The sequence below is a fragment of the Carettochelys insculpta genome, chromosome 11, assembly GCF_033958435.1.
Source record: "Carettochelys insculpta isolate YL-2023 chromosome 11, ASM3395843v1, whole genome shotgun sequence".
Classification (NCBI taxonomy): domain Eukaryota; kingdom Metazoa; phylum Chordata; order Testudines; family Carettochelyidae; genus Carettochelys; species Carettochelys insculpta.
Window position 1 is genome coordinate 3760982 of NC_134147.1, and position 24626 is coordinate 3785607.

At 42.9% G+C, this 24626-nt stretch overlaps 1 protein-coding gene across 1 annotated transcript in view; it reads right to left on the reverse strand.

Moving 5' to 3' along the window:
* DOCK3 (dedicator of cytokinesis 3) overlaps positions 1 to 24626 on the reverse strand; it is a 428244-nt gene that overhangs the window by 47555 nt on the left and 356063 nt on the right. Inside the window, exons 36-40 of the mRNA XM_075006205.1 lie at positions 19730 to 19790; positions 18907 to 19000; positions 17871 to 18019; positions 7322 to 7408; positions 5924 to 6028 (exon numbers count right to left, since the gene is read on the reverse strand). Of these exons, the coding sequence (XP_074862306.1) occupies positions 5924 to 6028; positions 7322 to 7408; positions 17871 to 18019; positions 18907 to 19000; positions 19730 to 19790 (496 nt within the window). The remainder of the gene's footprint in view (positions 1 to 5923; positions 6029 to 7321; positions 7409 to 17870; positions 18020 to 18906; positions 19001 to 19729; positions 19791 to 24626) is intronic.

The following is a 24626-nucleotide window of genomic DNA, read 5'->3' on the forward strand; positions in this document are numbered from 1 at the left end:
TGTTAAGCCTCACTTGAACTTCTATAGTGTAGAACAGACAGTTTTTAATTAGTATCAGAGGGGTAGCTGAGTTAGTCCGCATCTTCAAAAACAAAAAGAAATACTGTGGCACCTTACAGACTAACAGACATTCTGGAGAATAAGTTTTCGTGGACAAAGCTACAAAGCGAGTCTTTGCCCACGAAAGCTTATACTCCAAAATATGTTAGTCTATCAGATGCCCCAGAACTTCTTGTAGTTTTTAATTAGCTGGCCTTTACATAGCTAGAACAGAAAGAGATGCAGGATTCATAGCAATACAAACAAGGCCATTTTTAGATTACGTTGGCTGCGAAGTGGAAGGGGTAGAAGTAAGCATGGCAATTTCCTGTTTCGAAATCTGCAGTAAGGAAACAATACATAAGAGGGAAGTGTTGGGTGCTTATTTGATCCCTGGGAATTCCTGAAAAGGAGAGGTTATTCACCCTGTGCAGTAACTGGAGCTCTTCGCGATCATGTTCCCTTGGGTGCTCCACCTTTAGGGGCATCAGCACTGCTGCGCCCACTGGCCGAAGATTTGTGTGTTGGAGCCCTCACCCCGCTGGATGTTCATGTGTGCCTGTCACAGGCCAGAGATGCTTGTGGCACCTACTGTGCATGCGCAGGCAGCTGGCTCCTCAGTTCTTCTCTGGTCTGGAACTTGGCAACTTATTCCAGTACTTGACCACCCTGACAGTTAGGAACTTTTTCCTAATGTCCAACCTAAACTTCCCTTGCTGCAGTTTAAGTCCATTGCCTCTTGTTCTCTCCTCAGAGGCCAAGAAGAACAAGTTTTCTCCCTCCTCCTTATGACACCCTTTAAGATATCTGAAAACCGCTATCATGTCCCCCCTCAATCTTCTTTTTTCCAAGCTAAACAAGCCCAATTCTTTCAGCCTTTCTTCATAAGTCATGTTCTCCAGACCTTTTATCATTCTAGTTGCTCTTCTCTGGACCTTCTCTAATCTCTCCACATCTTTCTTGAATTGGGGTGCCCAGAACTGGACACAATATTCCAGCTGAGGTCTAACCAGCGCAGAGTAGAGTGGTAGAATGATTTCTCATGTCTTGTTCACAACACACCTGCTAATGCATCCCAGAATCATGTTTGCTTTTTTTGCAACAGCATCACACTGTTGACTCATATTTAACTTGTGATCTACTAGAACCCCTAGGTCCCTTTCTGCTGTACTCCTTCCTAGACAGTCTTTTCCCATTCTGTATGTGTGAAACAGATTATTCCTTCCTAAGTGCAGCGCCTTACATTTATCTTTATTAAACTTCATCCTGTTTACTTCAGACCATTTCTCTAATTTATCTAGATCATTCTGCATTATGACCCTATCCTCCAAGGTAGCTGCAACCCCTCCCAGCTTGGTATCATCTGCAAACTTAATAAGCGTACTTTCTATGCCAATATCCAAATCATTAATGAAGATATTGAACAGAACTGGTCCCAAAACAGACCCCTGTGGAACCCCACTTGTTATGTTTTTCCAGCTGGATTGAGCACCATTAACAACTACTCTCTGGGTGCGATTAGCCAGCCAGTTATGCACCCACCTTATTGCAGCGCGAGTTAAGTTGGACTTGCCTAGTTTGTCGATAAGAATATTATGCGAGACCGTATCAAATGCTTTACTAAAGTCTAGGTATACCACATCCACTGCTTCTCCCTTATCTACGAGTCTCGTTATCGTGTCAAAAAAAGCTATCAGGTTGGTTTGACATGATTTGTTTTTTTACAAAACCATGCTGGCTGTTCCCTATCACTTTACTACCTTCCAAGTGCTTGCAGATGACTTCCTTAACTACCTGCTCCATTATCTTTCCTGGCACAGAAGTTAAGCTTACTGGCCTGTAATTTCCTGGGTTGTTCTTATTCCCCTTTTTGTAGATGGGCACTATATTTGCCCTCTTCCAGTCTTCTGGAATCTCTCCTGTCTCCCATGACTTTCCAAAAATGAGAGCTAACGGCTCAGCTACCTCTTCTATCAGCTCCTTGAGGATTCTAGGATGCATTTCATCAGGCCCTGGTGACTTGCAGACATCTAATTTTTCCAAATGGTTTTTAACTTGTTCTTTTTTTATTTCAAAAACTAACTCTACCCCTTTTCCACCAGCATTCTCTATGTCAGGCATTCCCTCAGACTTCTCTGTGAAGACTGAAACAAAGAAGTCATTAAGCATCTCTGCCATTTCCAAGTTCCCCATTACTGTTTCTCCCTCCTCACTGAGCAATGGCCCTACCCTGTCCTTGGTCTTCCTCTTGTTTCTAATATATTTGTAAAAGGCCTTCTTGTTACCCTTTATGCCTGTAGCTAGTTGGAGCTCATTTTGTGCCTTAGCCCTTCTAATTTTACTCCTGCATTTCTGTGTTATTTGCCTGTGTTCATTCTTTGTAATTTGTCCCAGTTTCCATTTTTTATAGGATTCCTTTTTTAGTTTGAGATCATGCAGGATCTCCTGGTTAAGCCAAGGCGGTCTTTGCCCATATTTACTATCTTTCCTACATAGGGGAATAGCTTGTTTTTGGGCCCTTAATAATGTCTGTTTTAGGTGACTACAAAGCAGTGTCATTGCTTGGAGCTGGGGCCTTTGTATGGGGTCCATCAGCTGATGATAAAACAGGTCAGCTGAAGGCAATCTGTAAGTCAGCATAGATTTGTATGGCATAATGCTGAGTGAATGTGTGAGCAAACACCCATGTGGCTATTCTGCAACTGTCCTCAGTGGACACACCTCGGAGGAAGGTGTAGAGACAGCCATTGTACACGTGCAACGGGCACAAATGCCCGCCAGAAATTCTCTCTTAAACTTATTGTAGGCAAGTCTTACACAGCCCGAGATCCATTTAGACTGCCTCTCTTTGTAGGCAGGCATGCCATGGGACATTTCAGCTGAGGAGATGAAGAGCTGGGTTGCCTTTTGGAATGGCTGAATTCCCTGCAGGTAGAAGGGCAAGGCCCAACAGATCTCAAGGGTATGCATGGCTCTGTCCCTATCATTGGTCTCAGGTTTAGGGAAGAAGATGGACACGTACACTGGTTAGTTGCAGTGGAAAAAAGGTAATACTTTAGGGAGGAACTGAGGGTGGGTATGGAAGACCAATTTGTCCTTGTGAAAGATTGTATATGGTGGTTCCAACATTAGTGCACTGATCTCCCCATCCTTCATGCTGAGGTGATTGCCACAAGGAAAGCTACTTTTCTGAACTAGTACAGCAAAGGACAGGTGACTATCGGCTCAAAGGGTTTGCTGGTTAGGGCCCTAAGGACCAAACTGAGGTCCCATGCAGGTGTTGGCCCTTTGACTGGCAGGAAGGTGTTGTGGAAGCCCATAAGGAATTGTTTGACAGATGGGTGAGTGAAGACTGAGTGGTCTCAGACAGGTGAGTGGAAAGCCGATATGGCTGCCATGTGGACCTTAATGGTGCTGACTGATAGATTTGTTTGCTGACGGTGAAGTAGGTAAGTGAGTATATGTGGAATCCCCATATGCATGGGATCACATGGTTGGGAGAGCAACGAAGGGTCCTGTGGCACCTTATAGACTAACAGAAAAGTTTTGAGCATGAGCTTTCGTGAGCACAGACTCACTTCATCAGATGCATCTGATGAAGTGAGTCTGTGCTCACGAAAGCTCATGCTCAAAACTTTTCTGTTAGTCTTTAAGGTGCCACAGGACCCTTCGTTGCTGTTACAGATCCAGACTAACACGGCTACCCCTCCGATGGTTGGGAGAGGCACGAGGCTACGAAGTGTTACCATTTTTGTGAGTAGGTCTTCCTCGTTGCAGGGCGCCTGCTGTTCTCAAGGATTGTTCAGCACTGTGATGGGCAATGCAGCTCTGAATCGATCAGCCAACCAGAAACCATGCATGGAGGTGAAGGCAGTTGATGGCTGGGTGGTGAATGGACCTGTTCTGCTGGGTTCAGAGCAAGAAGACAAGTGAAAGACGATATGGGTGATGTCTGGACAGCTGTAGAAATTCAGAGAACCAGGCCTATCTGAGCCATTTGGATGCTAGGAGGATGACCTGAGCCCTGTCCCACTTTATCTTGACCACGACCCTCTTAAACTGCAGTTATGGACATTCAGATTAGACATTAGGACTTGATGATCTCTCAAGTTTTCTTCCAGTTCTACAATTCTACAATTCTAGGCTATTTCCTTTTTGTGCATGCCTCACAGAATTGTTTGTCACACATTCCCTTCAAAAAAACCAAAAATATAGAATTCTAGTCATCTCATGTTAGTTTATCATATCAAGATACATGTCTGAGGATCTACCTACAATTGTCAGAGAAGTTTTATATGACATCAAATGATAATCAACATGGATTAAGACAAACTTCCCTTTTAGGGACACAGGATGGCAATAGACCTTCAGCGTCATCAAGTCCAGTCCCCTGATATCACAGGCAACCCAATCATATAATCTCATTCATAAGTTTATTGACTTTCTTCTTAAAATCAGCTAGGTTGTTTCCCTACTATTCCTACAGGCTGCTCTACAGCCCCAATTTTCTGATGATTAGGAACCTTCCCCTAATTTATAGCCTAAATGTATTCACAGTCAGTTTATAATCACTTGTTCTTATAAACATTATCCTTTAGTTTAAATAGCTTTCCTCCCGATTTGGTGTTTATCTCACAGATTTATTTATGGAGCACAATCATATCTACTCACAGCCTTCATTTTTGTTATTCTAACCTTTTAGTGTTGATTTTCTACTAGAAAAAACATCAACCACATTTTTTTTTTAAAAATAGGTGTTAAATCCAGTTGATCATGCATACATCAGTGGAAAATAGGGATCGAGACCACTTTATGCAGGTAAGGGGCTGTGTTTTACAGCTGTGGCCAAACATGTCTGAAAACTCTAGATTACAAGCAGCCTAAAAGAGTCATCAAGTTGGTACAGATTGGATCTCCCTAGGCCAGCATCATTGGGACCTGAGTGGTCCTGAACCAGGGAGTTTACTGGATCAATAAAAGTCAATGCTCCTCTGCCGGCTGCCAACCACCTCTCCCAGGCTCCCCATCTGGCCATCAGCCTGCTCCTGGCTGCCAACCCTGGCCACTGGACTTTATTTCCGGTCCAGCAGGTCTCCCGGCTGGTGGCTCCCCTGCCACCAGTCTGGCCCTGGCTAAAGCTCCCAGCCACCAGACTCCCTGCTGGCCCCTGCTCCCAGGTGCCAGGGCTCTCTAATTCAGTAACATCCATGGTCCTGCTGGATCAAGGATGTTGCTGGATCAGACAGTACCAGATTTCAAAGTTCAAACTGGATTCGGCTCTGAATATCATTTGAGATTTTGTAAATACGATTTGATAAGAAAAACGTTTGTAATGTTTGTATCAAACTCTTGATATGAGTTTGCAAACCTGTGCACCTGCAACATGTGCCCCTCTGTGTCTTCAGTGCATATTATTTCCAATGGTCTAGTTCCTCTAGTTTACCCACCAAGCTCGTTGTATGGGAACAGATAAAACAAGGTTTCCATTTTTTACTGTAACAAGCAAGAGACATTATATGGCAAAACCTGACACATCTCACACCAATCAGTATGAAACATGGCCAACTTGCTATTATGATTTGAATTTTTCCAGGTCTGTGTTTATCGGATAACCATGAATCAGCTTTAAGTGTCCAAAATGGTTGATGCCGATAGAGCTCCTCTGGGTTGCTCCTGATCATTAAAAAACAATACAAAATATTAAAACACACAGCTCTAGGGCAGCAAACAGCCCAAGGGAAATGACACAAAAAGTCTCTGAGCCGGATCAGTCAGTTCTATTTCTTTCAAAGCAAAAACCTCATTTTTAATATTCAATCATAACATTCTTCTCACCCACAAAAACCCTGGTTGATATGCTGCAGTTTCTGCTGAGCAGCCTTACCCGCAGGAAGAAGGGGAATTTCCGGCCATAAAAGCCAACTCTGAAAAACTCAGGTTCCAAGCGCTGTTGTTCCATGATGTTATCATAATAGGTAGCTTCCATTTTCTGTTGATGAAAACAAACAGTTGGGCTATGGCTACATGGCAGAGCTATTTCGGGTTCCTCGGTATCCCAAAACAGCTACTCTGCATTTTTTAATCGCACCCATTATTTGAAAACATTTTCTGAAATAATGAGTGTGCTATCTCAGCATCCCTGTACACCTTGTTGCAAGACGAGTAAGGGATGCTTCAGAATAGCATATTATTTCAACATTTGTCTTTGTTGGCAAATAAAGAAAATATATAAATAAATACAGTATAATGCAGTAATACAAACATACATGTATTGAGGACTTTTAGGATTGTTCTTTGTCTGGACCCTCCCCATTGATCTTGCCACCATGGGTGACCCTGCTTGGAGTATGAGACACCCTGTGGCATTGCTTTTGGGTTCACTGGAACCTACAAGACCACTCACCAAGACAAAGTGATGATCTGGAGAGTAGGTAAGTAAGAAACATGTCACCTTCTTGTGGTGAGTGGGTGTGTGTGTTCCAATGAACCCCAGAGCAATACCACATGGAATCTCATATTCCCAGCAGGATCATCTGCGGTGGCAGGATCAAGGGGAAGGGTCCAGACAGAATTAGGCTAAAAGTCCTCAGTGGCAGAACAGGTGGAGGATAGCAAAGGTAATGCTACAATGGCTGTGAAGGTGGATGAAGGATGCAGTGGACAGAAGATTCCCAGTTGTTAGGGATTCCATGCCACTGGACCTGAGTTTTCCATCCATCAAGAAACATATGGTGACTGCAGTGCAACAGTCCCCCCAAGTTAAAAGAAGTCACGCACAGGTGTCTTCCTCTGTGTACTAATATCCTAAACTTAAGCCCTACAGCGACTGGAGAATGGCAACAGGAGCACGATTGTCAAATCTGGAAGCTTTTAGTCATGAACCAGCAGGTTGGCAGTGGACAAATACGAGGGTGACATGAAGACAGCCTACTCATTAGCGAGTGACCATCAAGAAGAAGAATATATGTATTTGTGCTTGTGAGCATAGTTCATATTTATATAGCTAATTGCTGTCCATACATTTACTGGTATTTAGTTTTCAAGACCAGAAGTTATTTCAATGAGCCTACTTGGGAGAGTTATGTCTGCTTGGTAGTAGAGATTGCAGAAGCAGACCTCTACTTTTGGAAGAGGGGGAAAATGACATACTTAGAAAGGAGCCATCCTATCTATGCGAGAAACAATATGTTTGTTTTTTCAATTCAGATTTCTCTGATGCTCTAGCAGTAATCATTAGGGAATGGATGAAGAGTTTCGAGGGAAAAGGGCTGGTTTCACTTACCCGAATCCAGCTGAGGCTCTGATAATCATACAGACTCTCATATTGAATGGCCAGCTCTCTGCACAGGGGGATTCCAAACTCCCAGCTCTGCAAAAGCAAATCAGGCTCAGACCAACTGGGATTCTCAGCCACAACTAATGCTGTTAACAGTTACAAATAGGGAGAGGCATTTTTGGAGAATTCATTAGAGATTAAAACCCAACAAGCTAACACAGATGAAAACACAATGCAATACCGGTTTTCTATTAGGCTTCAAATAAATGTTTGATGCAAGATATTCAAACTGCAGACAGAAATTCTCTCCCATAACCTTATCAAATTGGTGCTGAAAGATGCCTATGTTTCCATGAGTTTTATATTATTCTCAATTCACTAATCAGTTCAGGAATGTTTTCAAAGAAACATAAAAGAGCTATTTAATAGATATGCTGGCTGGAAAAAAAAAAACCAACCCACAACCCCCACCTCTGCATAGGTATTTGCTTCTTACCTAAATCCCCATGGAAGTGAGTTAGGTTTAATCATGGGATTGGCCCTACCTATTTGAAAGATTGCACGTGTCTCCCTGAATTTGACTCCCTCCCGGCATGACTGCTATTTTCCAAAGAAACAATGATGTTGTCAATTACTAGAAAATATTTTTGAATGCAGAAAAGGAGAGGTTACTGACCTGAACAGTAATTTGAGTTGTTTTGGATTAGTTGTCCCTACAAGGGGCTCCACTACACGATATGTTCAGACCTGTGCACTTTTGACCATAGACTTTTATCATCAGTGTCTGTAGGTCTCTGCCTGTGCACTATATACTTTGTGCTCTGGGAGCAGGACATACAGGAAGGGACAGACCCACGGTCTCTGCAGTACATTCTCAATCATGAAGTCTTCAAGGTTTTGCAACAGAGGGGAGGGAGGATGGGAGCTGGAGCATCCAAAGGGACAATCAGATCTGGCATGTTTTGAAACCTACAGCTTTTGGCATAATCCAGGTAGGAAGAGCCACAGGCCACAAATAAAGCTTGAGGTGGGGGAGCCTCTCTGAAAGTATAAACATGTGCTTCAAAATTAAAACTAAAATAAAAAATTAAACAAAACAGAACAAGCAGAACACATCTCCTAGAGCAACAGCCAACTACTCAGTGATCTATCATGAGCCAATGACAGTTGAGAAGGAACTGGAGAGGCAGTGGGTCAGTCCTGTCCTAGGCGCCCTTGCAGTGGAGTACAAGTTGTATAAACAGGAGCAGATCCATGGACATAGCTAATTAAAACATCTGGTCAAGAGCGCATAGGCGCATACAAATGTGATGGTGGAGCCCACTTACGCAGGAATTGGGCTTATACTGTTGAATTCGTTGCTGAAGGGCATAACTATGACTGCTAACCTCAGTATGTTTCACCTTAGCTTTCCCCAGTGGGGTTCTTCCATACAGTATATCCATTCTCTCACAATGAAATTCTGGTGCCTATTCCAATTTTTACTCCCGCAGTCAAAGAAAAGAGAAATTCTTTTATTTCTTTTAAATTTTGGGAAATGCTCACATATTATGATAATGAGGGCTCCAAAAGCTGACGTGTCTCAACCCTTGCCTGTCTTGTTCATTTAGATTGAAAGCTCTTTAGGACTAATTCTCACTACTGGACTAAACTATGGATAGGTGGATAATTCAATTGTTGTAGATAAGAGAATGGAACATTGAGAGCTACATTAATGACCGTACAATTTTTTGAAGTGGTAACTAAGGGTGTGTCTACACTGCACAAAAAAACCACTTGCAGCTGGCCAGGGTCAGATGACTTGGGCTTGTAGTGTGAGGATATAAAACTGAAGTATTGATATTCAGGGTTGAGATGGAGGCCGCGCTCTGTGACCCTGCAAGGGGTCCCAGAGCCTGGACTCTAGCCTGAGCTCAGAAGTGTACACTGCAATTTTATAGTCACAAAGCTTGAACCCACTGTGCCCACCTCTGCTGACATGGGTCAGCCACAGGTATTTTACTGAAGCGTAGACAGACCCTGAAAGACTAATAGTAATGAATACGAACAACATTTTTCTTGTTATGATGCACATTTATTTAAAATTGAACCTCCACAACACTTGATACAGTATATCATCTCTCTCTTTATAAGATACTCCCAAATGTGTCCTCTACCACTTCTGTTCCCTCACCCTTAATACCATCGAAGACCTCTTTGTAATACAATGTGACTGATTTTCCAAACATGTCTATAGCAAGGGAACACTGTAGGCATTTATATTCACTCGGTAAGTGAGATATCAGGAACATATAGCAAAGAAAACATAAATCAAAGGATTATAAAAACAAAAATAAACATCCTAACTTTTTCCTGCTTTTGTCATTGACAAAAACTAATGTAAGAGTGTTTGCATCAGCATTTTCAGAATCTTTTTTGGTTGTTCTGCCAATATCTATAGCTATAAATGATGAAAATCTTTCACATTGAGGACATGAGTTATATTTAGTTAAGTCAATAACACAACAGAAACCAGCTAGAAGACCAGTTACTTGGGTTCTCAGCACATTACTCAGACTGTATGATCTCCTTCAATAGCATTTTTGCTGTGGGTTTTCAATTCAAATGGCACATGAACTGATACATTCGTGTAGGCCAAAAATTTTCTTTTCAAATATTACATGGTTAAGGTTTTATATTGCAATCCAATAGCATTCATTTTTTATTTATCACACAAATTCTTTTTTTTATTTATCACACAAATATTTTTAATTTTCAATGTATGGACCCTTTGCCCCCTTAGATATTCTGGATTCAACTAAAAGAACAGAACAGAAAAATGAATTCTAAAGCAGTTTGAAAGGAAAGTTATTTTCTGACTTCAGAGAGGCAGAGATACAACTTTAAAGTTACAATTGAAGCTTATATGAATGTCCAATATCTGCTTTAAGAACAGAACACAGTGAACAATTGGAGCTATTCCTTTGACCTGACCCTACAGGTGCCTTCCCTTCCTGCTTCCATGTTCCCTGTGATCTGAACGCTATTATAATTTTATCTGTTATTTCTCCCAGCTCTATCAGGTGTACTTAGATACTACATCTGTCATCTTAAATCAAGCTCTCTCTTTTGGTTATATTTCTACTCGGAGATACTCTACTGCACTGGGCGAACATTCTGAAGCTACAAACTGAGATGTAAGGATACTTTTTGCATCTTTTACAGAAGACAGAAAAGGAGAAGGAGAGTGTGGATTTGAAAAGGATAGAGGGAGAACAACTAGGCCAATGAACTGAGGTGCCGTAATTCCACAGGATACTGGAAATACGAAACATGGAAGTGGCCCTTGAAAGACTATACAGTATCCCTTTGATTAAGATCTATGAGTTAAATGAGTTCCATCTGTAATTTTATACAGAATTTATATAGGTCTGAAGTCTAGCTGCTGGCCCTTTGCAAAAACCTGTTCTCTCTGTGATGTCATTCCTCTTTTCCCCTTCTCACCATGACTATTTCATCTGTCCCTCATCTACCTTATGCCAGATCTGTCTTCACCTTCTATAGCCTCTTTCCCTTGCTGAGCATCTCTCATGTACCCTCTAGAGCAGCCTTGCTGTAAAGTGCCAGCAGTTTTCCACTGACAATACCTCACACACTCAGGAGACAACTCATAAATCAAATCTCAAAATCCACAGACTGTAACCCTTATTGATGTGAGCTGCTGTGGATTTATGTGGCAGATTTCCAGAAGTGCTCAGGCATGCACAATTATGGTCAGATTTTTCAGAAGATCTCAGCACTTCACAGACCAAACTCTTGCGGAAACCTGGCTACTTATTTTGGAGCACAAATGTCAGCTGAGCTCCAGTTGTGGATACTGGGCACTTGAATATTTGAACATGTACTCTTATGAAAACCTGGCTTTGTGTACCCCTGCTCGATAGTCATGGAGAATGTACTGTGACAAAGCTCCTTCCCTGGCTTGGTGGGTCCCGTGATTTTCTGGTGGATATTTGCCTCAGAGGCTCACAGCAGCTCTCAGATTAGACACCAACAAGCTGCTTTGATGAGCAACTTTCACCATTGGTCAGAATAGGGAAAAGAGAGGAGACCAAACTCCAGAGTTCCTGCTGTCCCTCCACGTGACTCCGGTAAGACAAACCCGTCCACCAAGTCAGTCCTTCTCACTTGCTCGAAAGCGAATGGGATGGGAGGAGAGTGGGGAGAGCCCAGGCCCGCACTTTACTCTGGGCTCTAGCTCAGGGACCCTCTGATAGCAGCTGCCCACAATGTCTCAAGTTTCAGCCACTTGACAGAGATAATTCTCTGGGCCACTTCTCCATAGTGGTCCCCAGAGCCCTCCTTACCACAGGCTCTTCCTTCTGGTACCTGCTTGCACATACTCCTCTCAAGTATCAGAGGGGTAGCCGTGTTAGTCTGGATCTGTAGCAGCAACGAAGGGTCCTGTGGCACCTTATCGACTAACAGAAAAGTTTAGAGCATGAGCTTTTGTGAGTTAACTCACTTCTTCAGATGCTGGTCCTGGAAATCTGCAAGGCCAGGTATAAATAGGCCAGAGCAAGGCTAGGGATAACGAGGTTAGCTCAGTCAGGAAGGCTGAGTTGTATTGTCATCAGTAGATCTGGAGGTGTGAACTCCAAGAGAGGGGAAGCTGCTTTTGTATTTAGCCAGCCATTCACAGTCTTTGTTTAATCCTGAGCTGAGGGTATTGAATTTGCAGATGAATTGTAGCTCAGCAATTTCTCTTTGGAGTCTGGTCTTGAAATTTCTTTGCTGCAGGATAGCTACTTTTAAATCTGCTACTGTGTGTCCTGGGAGATTGAAGTGCTCTCCTATGGGTTTTTGTATATTGCCATTTCTGATGTCTGATTTGTGTGCATTTACTCTTTTACGTAGAGACTGTCCAGTTTGTCCGATGTATATGGCAGAGGGGCATTGCTGGCACAGGATGGCATAAATTACATTGGTAGATGTATGTAATTTATGCCATCCTGTGCCAGCAATGCCTCTCTGCCATATACATCGGACAAACTGGACAGTCTCTACGTAAAAGAGTAAATGCACACAAATCAGACATCAGAAATGGCAATATACAAAAACCCATAGGAGAGCACTTCAATCTCCCAGGACACACAGTAGCAGATTTAAAAGTAGCTATCCTGCAGCAAAGAAATTTCAAGACCAGACTCCAAAGAGAAATTGCTGAGCTACAATTCATCTGCAAATTCAATACCCTCAGCTCAGGATTAAACAAAGACTGTGAATGGCTGGCTAAATACAAAAGCAGCTTCCCCTCTCTTGGAGTTCACACCTCCAGATCTACTGATGACAATACAACTCAGCCTTCCTGACTGAGCTAACCTCGTTATCCCCAGCCTTGCTCTGGCCTATTTATACCTGGCCTTGCAGATTTCCAGGACCAGCATCTGAAGAAGTGAGTTAACTCACAAAAGCTCATGCTCTAAACTTTTCTGTTAGTCGATAAGGTGCCACAGGACCCTTCGTTGATACTCCTCTCAGACTCTCTACTGGTTTTTATCTCCTACACACCCCACCCAACGACTGAGCCAGAAAACGAGAAGCCTTTTAGTAAGTGATCTCAGATGGTTCTTCATTGGCTCCAGCTGTCCTAGAAACCTGTCTCCCTTGTGTCTGGATGCCCTTTACTTGGACCCACGTGTTTTAATTGGCCTAATTGCTCTGACTGCTTGTAGCAGGTCCCTGCTCATTCTGGATAAGCCCTTGTTAGTTTATTCTGGGAACAAGACCTTTACTTAATTCCCTTCTTCCTCCTCAAAGCCTGCTGCAACTGGAGTAGTTACAACCTGGAAGCTGCGAGAGTCATTGTCAAAAATGCAGACGAGACGCAGTCAAGCCCAGATGAAGTATTTCAATAGTAGGAAATAAAGTGGAGTCACTAAAAAGAAGGGTTACTTACCATTATCTGTTGTTCTTCGAGATGTGTTGCTCATGTCCATTCCAGGTAGGTGTACTTGCACAACATGCACGTGTCATTGGCAGTTTTCCCCTAGCTGTACCTGTTGAGCCCCCATTCCAAGGGGTGCCTGGCTGACTCAACGGGTGCTGTTAAGGAAAAAACTTCCGATGGCGTGCGTACACTGCATGCATACACCTACATGGAATGGACATGAGCAAGCACTTGAAGAAGAATTCACATTTACCGAGAACAAATGAATCCAGCAAATTCCTCGGCCTTCTATCCAAACTCTGAATTAGCTGCACTGATAAAGAGTTCTGTGAATGCAATAGCTTCATTTCTAAAATGTCTCTTTGCAGAAAGCTCTGAAAATTTCCATTTGCGTGTATTGTGATTTCATACGCAACAATAGCTATGTCTACACGTGAAGCCTACTTCAAAGTAGCTTATTTCGATGTAGCGACATCGAAATAGGCTATTTCGATGAATAACATCTACACGTCCTCCAGGGCTGGCAACGTCGACGTTCAACATCGACGTTGCGCAGCACCACATCGAAATAGGCGCTGCGAGGGAACGTCTACACGTCAAAGTAGCACACATCGAAATAAGGGTGCCAGGCACAGCTGCAGACAGGGTCACAGGGCAGACTCAACAGCAAGCCGCTCCCTTAAAGGGCCCCTCCCAGACACAGTTGCACTAAACAACACAAGATCCACAGAGCCGACAACTGGTTGCAGACCCTGTGCATGCAGCATGGATCCCCAGCTGCAGCAGCAGCAGCAGCCAGAAGCCCTGGGCTAAGGGCTGCTGCACTTGGTGACCATAGAGCCCCGCAGGGGCTGGAGAGAGAGCATCTCTCAACCCCTCAGCTGATGGCCGCCATGGCAGACCCCGCTATTTCGATGTTGCGGGACGCGGATCGTCTACATGTGCCCTACTTCGGCGTTCAACTTCGAAGTAGGGCGCTATTCCCATCCCCTCATGGGGTTAGCGGCTTCGACGTCTCGCCGCCTAACGTTGATGTTAACATCAAAATAGCGCCCAACATGTGTAGCCGTGACGGGCGCTATTTCGAAGTTAGTGCCGCTACTTCGAAGTAGCGTGCACATGTAGACACGGCTAATGATATACAAGTTGTTTTTATAAGCAAAATGGTGACTGGGTGGGTGTTAAAGTGGCTTTAAGCCACCTTTGTGCCTTCCAATTCTGAGCTGCTGCATGGGTTGAAGTGGCTCCTGACATGACTTAGACAGTGATGTAAATGCTGTTTAAGTTGTAAGCTTGTCCTTGGCAGCAGCATCGCTTACAATCACTGCTGTGTGCTATGGTCCTGCCGTGAATCATCCCTCCCATCCCCAGCTCTGCCTGGCATGCCCTTCCTGTCAATGGTTGCCAGGTGGTCCTTAGAAACCTGACAGAGCTGCTACCTTCCTCAAAGTTTCTGTGCTGAAGGAATTCTCCACTGGCTGTGGTCATGGGTTTTTAGATTCCCCTTTATGCTGCTGCGGGCCTTTTAGAAGCATTAAAGGGTTAGAAAAGGGTGAGTCATCCCTAGAATGCCCTAAGGAAAACCTTGTAAAGGAAAGGCAGAAAAAATTGCAGCAAGCAGCACACTCACAACCACTGGTTGCAGAGGCACAGAAAAGCCTCCTCTGGTATCCCAGAAAAAAGAATAACAGAAATTGATAGCTGCTAAATTCTGCTATTCCCTGACCTGAGCCCCGTTACACAGCAATGGAAACACATGCTCAATAGCATCAAAAGGATTTTGCTACTTAAGCCTTTTCATTTTCACTTCTGTTTCTAGGAAAACTAAGCTACGTACTCAGGAACAAAATACTTGTTTTGGGAAACAGTTACTGCCTAAGGTAAAAGGAGGCAGACATAGAGTAGACAACCCCATAAATATCCATCTGGAAGAACACTAAAAGCTTAGTAGTACAAGAACAAGTAGCACTTCTGTTATTTGTCTCATTCAGTTGATAGCACATCAAACTAGACCTTATTAGCCTTTAATACTTACAGAATGCATCATTTTGTATACATACCCTTCCTACTCTTTGCCTAATCAGGCAGTCCTGAGATACTAGCTGAAGGTGATAAATCTGCAGAGTGTAGTTGGCTGATACTGAAAATGTGTGACTCTGTTTTAACAGGGTGGAAAGTTTTACCACACACGAACACTGCCCTAAAAACAATGTATGTCTTTGTTAATGTAATTACTTCTTTGTAAATAGAAGATTGTAGATCAGCAGAGGTCCCGGATGATTGGAAAACGGCAAATGTAGTGCCCATCTTTAAAAAAGGAAAGGAGAACAATCCAGGGAACTGTAGACCAGTCAGCCTTACCTCAGTCCCTGGAAAAATCATGGAGGGGATCCTCAAGGAATCTATTTTGGAGCACTTGGAAGAGGGGAAAGTGATTAAGAGTAGTCAACATGGATTCACCAAGGGCAACTTGTGCCTGACCAATCTGATTAGCGTCTATGATGAGGTAACTAGCTCTGTGGACATGGGGAAGTCCATTGATGTGATATACCTTGACTTTAGCAAAGCTTTTGATACAGTGTCCCACAACATTCTTGCCCGTAAGTTAAAGAAGTATTGATTGGATACATGAACTGTAATATGGACAAAAAACTGGCTTGATGGACAGGCTCAACAGGTAGTGGTCAATAGCTCAGTGTCTGGCTGGTGGTCAGTTTCAAGTGGAGTGCCCCAAAGATCAGTTCTAGGGCCAGTACTGTTCAACAACTTTATCAATGACATGGATGAGGGGATGGGTTGCACCCTCAGCAAATCTGCAGATGACACTAAGCTTGGGGTCAGGTAGATGTATTGAAGGGTAGGGGCAGGGTCCAGAGCGACCTAGACAAACTGGAGGATTGGGCCAAAAGTCTAATGAGGTTCAACAAGGAGAAAGGCAGAGTCCTACATGTGGGAAGGAAGAATCCCAAGAAGTGTTACAGGCTGGGTACCAATTGGGTAAGTAGCAGTGCAGCAGAAAAGAACCTGGGGATTACAGTGGATGAGAGGCTGGATATGAGTCAACAGTGTGCCGTTGAAGCCAAGAAGGCTAACAGCATATTGAGGTGCATTAGGAGAAGCATTTCCAGCAAATCTAGAGAGATTATTATTCCCCCCTATTTAGCACACTGGTGAGGCCTCATCTGGCGTATTGCATCCAGTTCTGGGCCCCCCAGCATAGAAAGGATGTGGATTCACTGGAGAGTCCTGTGGAGGGTAATGAAAATGATGTGGGCTGGAGCACTTGACCTATGAGGAGAGGCTGAGACACTTGGGCTTATTTAGTTTGCAGAAGCGAAGATTGAGGGGTGATTTGATAGCACCCTTCAACTTCCTGAAAGGGGGCTCTAAAGAGGACGGAGAAAAACTGTTCTCAGTGGTGACAGATGGCAGAACAAGGAGCTGAGGTTACAGAGGGAGAGGTGTAGGTTGGATATTAGGAAATACTATTTCATGAGGAAGGTGATGAAGCACTGCAATGCATTACCAAGACAGGTGATGGAATCTCCATCCCTAGAGGTTTTTAAGTCTCAGCTTGTCTTAGTCCTGGCTTGGATGATTTAGTTGGGGTTGATCCTGCTTTAGACAGGGGGCTGGACTAGATGACCTCCTGAGGTCCCGTCCAGCCCTAGAATTCTATGGTTCTATGAATTATGTTGCTCATATCCCCCAGTAAACTGGAGACAGACTCTTCCCATTACAGCTACATGCAGTATCTGTCTTTGCCAAAGTACAGAGAATGAACTCTTAATCTCATTCTTGATATGGTGCAGTGGTGTTTGTGCTTTATGCTCCAGCCACTGCTATCCTGGATGAAAAAAATCCAGAAACAAAAATATCCTTGAAACTCCATGAATTTTGCTAGTCTTGCCTCTGGAGCTAAGACTCAGGAGTTTTAGAGAATGGCCATAATGTAGACATGGACAAAATTATATAAATACTTCCTAAAACTCACCCAATGAAACCATCCTGAAGTACTATAACATAAGAGATCATAGCTCATAGACTGCTACAAGATGAATCAAATAAGTGAGGTTTTCTAGTTGCTGCATTTTGTTCTGAGCCAGTGAATGGATAAGGGACTCCAACTGGAACTGGTGAGTAAAAGAACAGCTGAGGTGGGGTTGATAAGTCTTTATTTTTCTGTGCCACTTAAATTCCACTGACCCCCTATACTTAATACTGCAGGTCAGAAACCAACCAAATCTTAACATGAACCACAGTACATGAAATTGGAAACTTTCAGAACTTTTCACAAAGGCTTTTTAGGACATGAAGCAACTGCCATTCACAAAGTTCTTAATCAGTCCAGATGATTCAGAATTTGGATACAAGATGCAGGAACTTGCTGGACTTTTTTTTTTCCCTGGGTTTAGCTCACTTAGTTCTGTGTTTTATATGTATATCCCCACTCATTCTCTCAGCTATTCTCTAGATATCTGCTGTTTAGTCTACAATGCTGAAGAGCTGCTTGGCACAGAATAACGTTTTTAAATATACTATTGGATTGAAAAGGTGTGTTAGGAGGGAAGAAAGCAAGTGTGAGAAATGATGAGAAGATGCCGGAGGACAGGGGAGGTGCCATACCTTCCCTTTGTTGAAGTAGTGGATAATTTTCCTGCAGAGTCCCTCTTTACGCTGCCACTCTGTCTGTGATGGGTAGTGCAGGAATTCTCGCAGAGGTCTGTCCTCCCACTGAAGCAGCTCACAGTACAGAAGTAGTGTAAATGCAGCCTCTGTTAGAACAGTAATTAGTGGAGACTGAGTAAATTACTACAAATAAATACAATTTACTTACCGATGAACACAGTCAGGAAAAGAGTGCTTGAAAATCAAGATCCCCTTTCTGAAACATCTGAGAGATGGAAGCTACTTAGTGAATCAACTACTTCATGCTGCAGCACTACAAAGACGACAGGTCTGGAGCATTCAGTAGAAAGTGTATGGAACTCCATTCCTGTCATCTGGCCAGTGAATTGGGAGCTAATATGATGGGTTTTCAAACTGCTGTCTAACTGTAGTACCAATTACACTTTCCTAGCTTTTTGATGAATGATCACTAAAGTGGAAAAAGCACCTTACTAATGTCCATATTTTTACATCCTATGTCATCTTTCTGACTTTCTCCAAGCTCCCCAAAGTTGTGCAGATGTATATAATCTATAAATAGATTCTCATCTTTCCATTGAATTAAAAACACAGCAACATATACTAATGCTTTTATGATTCATTTCTCCCAGGTGCCATTAGATTTTCTCCCTCTCTTATGAACACCTCCCGAAAAGAGTGCATGACTAACGTGGATTCTGCCAGTACTGAATATTAGCAAAGGACATTCACAACGTCTCCTCAACACCCTTCTTCCTTGAAGTACTCTTTCAAGATCAACCTCTTCACCAGGTTTCTTAATTTACAAACTAGTCTGCTTATTAAATGGTACCAAAGCACATTGATTAGCAATATGAAATGACAGATCATTAAACTTTTCTAACTTCAGAAGCAGATTTTTACAAAATTTCCTAAAAAAGTACTTTTTGAATATTCAAGGAGACTTCTGGTTTACACAACACTTTGGGCCTGGATTCTAACAGCAGGTCGTGAGCAAAGCTTCCTCATAACTAACCAGTGTAGTTCTCAGCTTGTAAATGCATGTCACACAGCTTGTGGATGTATCGGATATACATCTCTTCCTTATTAATTTCAGATTTATAGAAGTTCTGAAAAAGAGATGAAAATTAGTATTCAGAAAAATATTTCAGATACTTTGTCAGTATAAAATAACCCCCTACTTCCAGGCAGCTAATGGAAGCTGCATGTAATACAAAGAAAGTGCATCAATAATATAAAAGATTGGGCTCAATACTGCATTAATTTAAACTGGTGTGAATGAGCAGTAACTCCACTAACTTCAATGAAGGTATTCTGGCTTTAGTATTAGTGTAAAGGAAAAAGAACTGGACCCGTCTTATCTATACATAGATGAGTGTGAGACAGCAAAGTACAAGAGAGTGAATGCCCACAAATATATCCTCCTGATTCATTCCCTCTGCACTCTAAAAATACCTCCGCCGGCTCTACAATCTATAGAAAAGGAAATGCGTGTGTTGGGAGGTGGATGTTTGTTCAAGAGGAGATTAGAAATGGGGAAGAGAAAAGGATAAAACTATAAAGCTATAAATATATAAAACTATAAAACTGTAAAACTATTCTTTGCTAAGAGTCATGCGTGCTCATCTGCTGTGCCCTTGTGTCTTCTATCTCAACAGAAGACTTTTTAATACACACCACCATAAATTCAAAATGGAAAAAAAGTCTAAATTTTCAGTTCCAGGATGCTGAGGCTCTTAATACTTTGCAAATCATCAGGCCGAAACTTTTCCGTTCCAAATTAAAATACTGCAAATAGAATAATAGTATACAGGTCAATAAAATACAAGTGTTCATACCATCAGGTTAACAGTACAGCCAATCTTCTTGTTTTCTGTTTCATCTCCTTTCATGCAGTCCCTGAAAAGAGGAGCACTAGTTAGACTTTCAGTCTGCAAGAGGGTTCTTGAAGATGAAAGACAAAGCTGTTTAGAACCAATGTTCCCTCTTGGATGCCAAGCCAATTCTTGAGGCTAAACTTTATTTTTTGAAGCTCCACTCAAAAGGAACTCCATGCACTGTAGACCTAAAGAAGTTTTTAAAGAAAGTTAGTCCTCAACTGAGATTTATTTGTAAACTTAATTTATTGCTACTAAAAGTTTCTGAATTGAGAGCCTTAGACACTGAGACCTTGTCTTTACTCACACACTAGGTTCAGTGTGAGCAGCTGCAGTGCCACATTCCTCAAAATGTACCAACAACGTGCCACAGACCTGACATGTAAAGAGAGAAGTTCAATCTTCAGGGTCATTCAAACTTTTCTCTCTGCCAACATCAATAATAGGTCTTTAGTTCAAGTTATCCATAAACAATATTGTAGAAAAGACCTGAATCCATCAAATATCCAGATTTAAATAGTGCAGCAGTGTGAGTTTCCAGCAGTTCTGGGAAATGATTTATAGCTTAGCACCATAAAAGTTAAGACATAATACTAAATAAACGTGACAGCTATGACTTTATGAATTTGCAAGGAAGAGACAAAAAAAATTCTAAAGGCAGCAAGACAGCAGCGACTGTTGGGAACCAGTAACTGAGAGGTAGCCAAGTTAGTCTGTACCTTCAAAAACAACAAGAAGTCCTGTGGCACCTTATAGACTAACAGATATTTTGGAGCATAAGCTTTTGTTGGCAGACCTGCTTCATTAGATGCATGAGTGGGGTGGGGGTGTTTCAGAGGAGGATTTAAAGAGGGGTCTCAGTAAAGCGGAGGGCCAGAGCTGACAAGGTCTATTTAGTCAGGGTAGATATGGCCCATTATCCACAGTTAACGTGGAGTTGTGAACATAAAGAGAGGAGAAATCAAGTAAATTCAGTCGGGGGCATGTGGCCCACTGTTGGTTGCTACTCTGGGGGTGTGAACATCAAGAGGGGAGAAATTGCTTTTGTAATGGGCCAACCACTCCCAGTCTCTGTTCAATTGTTGGTTGATGGAGTCAAATTTGAAAATGAATTGCAGCTCTGAAGTCTCTCTTTGCATTCTATTTCTGAATTTTTTTGTTGTAGGACTGCTATTTTAAAATCTGTTACTGAGTGTCCAGGGAGATTGAAGTGTTCTCCTACAGGTTTTTGTACGTTACCGTTCCGGATGTCTGCTTTATGCCCATTTATTCTTTTACGTAGAGACTGTCCAATTTGGTTAATGTAAATTGCAGTGGGGCATTGCTGGCACATGATGGCATATATTATATTAGTTGATGTGCAGGTCAAAGAGCCCCTGATGGTGTGGCTGACATTAGGTCCTGTGACGATATCGCTGGTGTAGATATGTGAGCAGAGTTGGCAGCAAGGTTTGTTGCAGGGATTGGTTCCAGGTTTAGAGTAACTGTGTTGTGGTCTACAGTTGCTGGTGAGAATTTGTTTCAGATTGGTAGGCTGTCAGTAGCCGAGGACAGGCCTACCTCCCAGGGTCTTGGAGAGTGAAGGATCATTGTTCAGGATGGGTTGCAGATCACTGATGATGCACCGGAGAGGCTTTAGCTGGGACGCTGTATGTGATGGCCAGTTGTGTATTATTATTTTCCTGGTTGGGCCTGTCTTGTAGGAGGTGGCTTCTGGGTACATGTCTGGCTCTGTCAGTCTGTTTCTTCACTTCCTTAGGTAGGTAGGTATTGTAGTTTCAGGAAAGCTTGGTAAAGATCTTATAGATGTTTGTCTCTGTCTGAGGGACTGGACAAATGCGGTTGTACCTTAGTGCCTGGCTGTATACACTGGATCGTGTAGTGTGCTCTGGATGGAAGCTGGAGGTATGTAGGTAAGCATAGCAGTCTGTGGGGTTTCATTATAGGGTGGTATTTATGTGACCATCATTTATTTGCACAGTAGTGTCCAGGAAGTGGATCTCTTGTGTAGACTGGTCCAGGCTAAGGTTGATGGTGGGGTGGAAACGGTTGAAATCACAGTGAACTCTTCAAGAGCCTCTTTCCCATGGGTTCAGATGATGAAGATGTCATCAGTATAGTGCAAGTAGAGGAGAGGCACTAGGGGACAAGAACTGAGGAAGCATTGTTCCAGGTCAGCCATAAAAATGTTGGCATACTGCGCGACCATGGGGGTGCCCATAGCAGTGCCACATATTTGAAGGTATAAATTGTCCTCAAATCTGAAATAATTGTGGGTGAGGACAAAGTCACAAAGCTCTGCCACCATTTGTGTCTCTTTCTCATCAGGGATAATGTTCCTAACATCTTGAAGTTCTCTTGATGTTCACAACTCGACATTAACTGCCAATAATGGGTCATATCCAGCCTGACTGACTAGACCGTGTCAGCTCTGGCCCTCCCCTTTGCTGAGACCCTCCTCTTTAATTCCTCCTCTGAAAACTCCCCTACTCATGCATCTGACAAAATGGGTCTCTGCCCATGAAAGCTAATGCTCCCAAATATCTGTTAGTCTATAAGGTGCCACAGGACTTCTTGCTGTTGGGGACCACTGCATCAGCAAATTGATGGGTAGACATTTTGAGCCATTAGAAATGGAAGTCTTTCATGTCATGGCTAGACTTGCTTTAATTTTGACTTGCAAAACTATCCCAACAGAGACTGTCTGGTGACGCATACTATACTGAGAGAGCAAAAGGCATGTGAGAAGCATGAGGATTAAGCCGGAAGGACTCGTAAGTCTAGTAAATAAGTGCAACTGTGACATAGTTGGCATCACAGAAATTTGGTGGTGGGGATAATATTCATGACTGGAACGTTTATATAAATGGGTACACCTTGCTCAGGAAGGAGAGATAGGGAAAAAAGGAAGGAGGTGTTGCCTTACATATTTAAAAGTTATAAACCTGGACTGAGAAGGAAACAGAACACAGACCTATTGAAATTCTCTGGGCTCAGTTCCCACTAAGCTGCATGGCTGACTATGTTCCCATTAAGCTCCATTCAGGGGCTCAGGGCTGCAGCAGGGAGAGATGTCTTTCCTCAAGTCATAAAGCTGCTTTGGCTGGTGGAGAGGCATCTCTCCTGGCTGTCCCCAGCATAGAGCTGCCGTGGACTGGAGGAAGGCACCTCTCCCAGCACACCCAAGCATGGTGCTGCTACAGCCAGCAGGGAGGCACTTCTCTCAGCCAGCCCTAGTGTGGAAGTGCTGTGTCTGGAGGGAAGGCTCCAAAAACATTAGAAGCAAGAGAAAGACCAAGAACAGGGTAGGACCTGAATGAAGAGGGATGAACTCAGTGAAGAAGGAAAACAGTAACCGAAAATGTGGAAATGCCATCGGTGCTTAATGACTTGTTTTGGTTTTCACCAAGGAAGCTGGTAGTGACTGGAGGCTTAACATAGTAAATGCCAGTGAAAATGGGGCTGAGGTTTGGAACTAAAATAGGGAAAGAAAAAGTTAATATTACTTAGATAAGTTAGACGTCTTCAAGTTACCAGGGCTGATGATATGTGTCCTAGAATACTCAAGGAGCTATTGAGGAGATATCTGAGCCAATAGCAATTATTTTTGAAAATTCATGGAATGTGAGAACGAGTACAGAAAATTGGAAAAGGATAAATATAGTGCCCATCTATAGAAAGGGGGAAAAAAGACTACCAGAGAATTACACACAAGCAGTCAGCTTAATTTCCATATCCCAAAAGACAACTGAGCAAATAATTAAGCAATACATTTGAAAACATCTCGAAAATAATATGGTGATAATTAACAAGCTCTTTGGCAGCATAGAAGCCATGTGGATAAGGGCGAAGAGGTAGATGTGATATATCTAGATTTTAGTAAGGCATTTGACAGAGTCTCACATAACCATCTCATTAACAAACTAGGGAAATACAACCTAGACAGAGCTACTATGAAGTGTGCTCTTAACTGGTTAGATAACTCTTCCCAGAGAGCAGTTATCAATAGTTCACAGTCATGTTGGAAGGGCATAACAAGTAGGGCTCAACCGTGATCAGTTTTAGGATTGGTTCTCCTCCATATTTTTATCAATGACTTAGACAATGGCATAGAGAGAATACTTATAAAGTCTGTGGATGATACCAAGCTAGGAGAAGGTGCATGGACTTTGTAGGATAGGATTATAATTCAAAATGATTTCGACAAAGTGGAAAAATGGTCCGAGGCAAATAGGATGAAAATCAATATGGAAAAATGCAAAGTACTTCACTTACGAAGGAACAACAAATTGTGCACATACAAAATGGTAAATGATTACCTAGGAAGAAGTACTGCAGAAAGGGACTACATTGACTGTGTACCACAAGCTAAATAGGAGTGAACACTGTGAGACAGTTGCAAAAAATCCTATCATTCTGGGATGCATTAGCAGGAGTGTGACAAGCAAGATACGAAAAGTAAATATTCTGACAGACCTCAACTGGAGCATTGTCCAGTTCTGGGCCCCACATTTTGGAAAAGATGTGGAAAAATTGGGGAAAATCTACAGAAGAGCTAAAAACAAATGACTAAAGGGCTAGAAAGGATGACCTATGAATAGGGTGACCATATTTCCCTATCTGAAATATGGGACACCCAGGGGCAGGAATGGATCCCCAGCTACAGCTGCCAAGCAAGTGCAGCTCCCTGGTTGCCCCATGCCACGGGGCACCAGAACATGTCTGCCACCCCATGGGGAAGTTCCCCGGTTGGAGGGGCGGTTGCCCTGCAGAAGTGTGTGTGGGTGGATGTGGGGGAGTTTGCTGGCTGCCCCACACCGCTGAGCTCCAGGAATGGGACTGCTACCCTGCCAGCTAG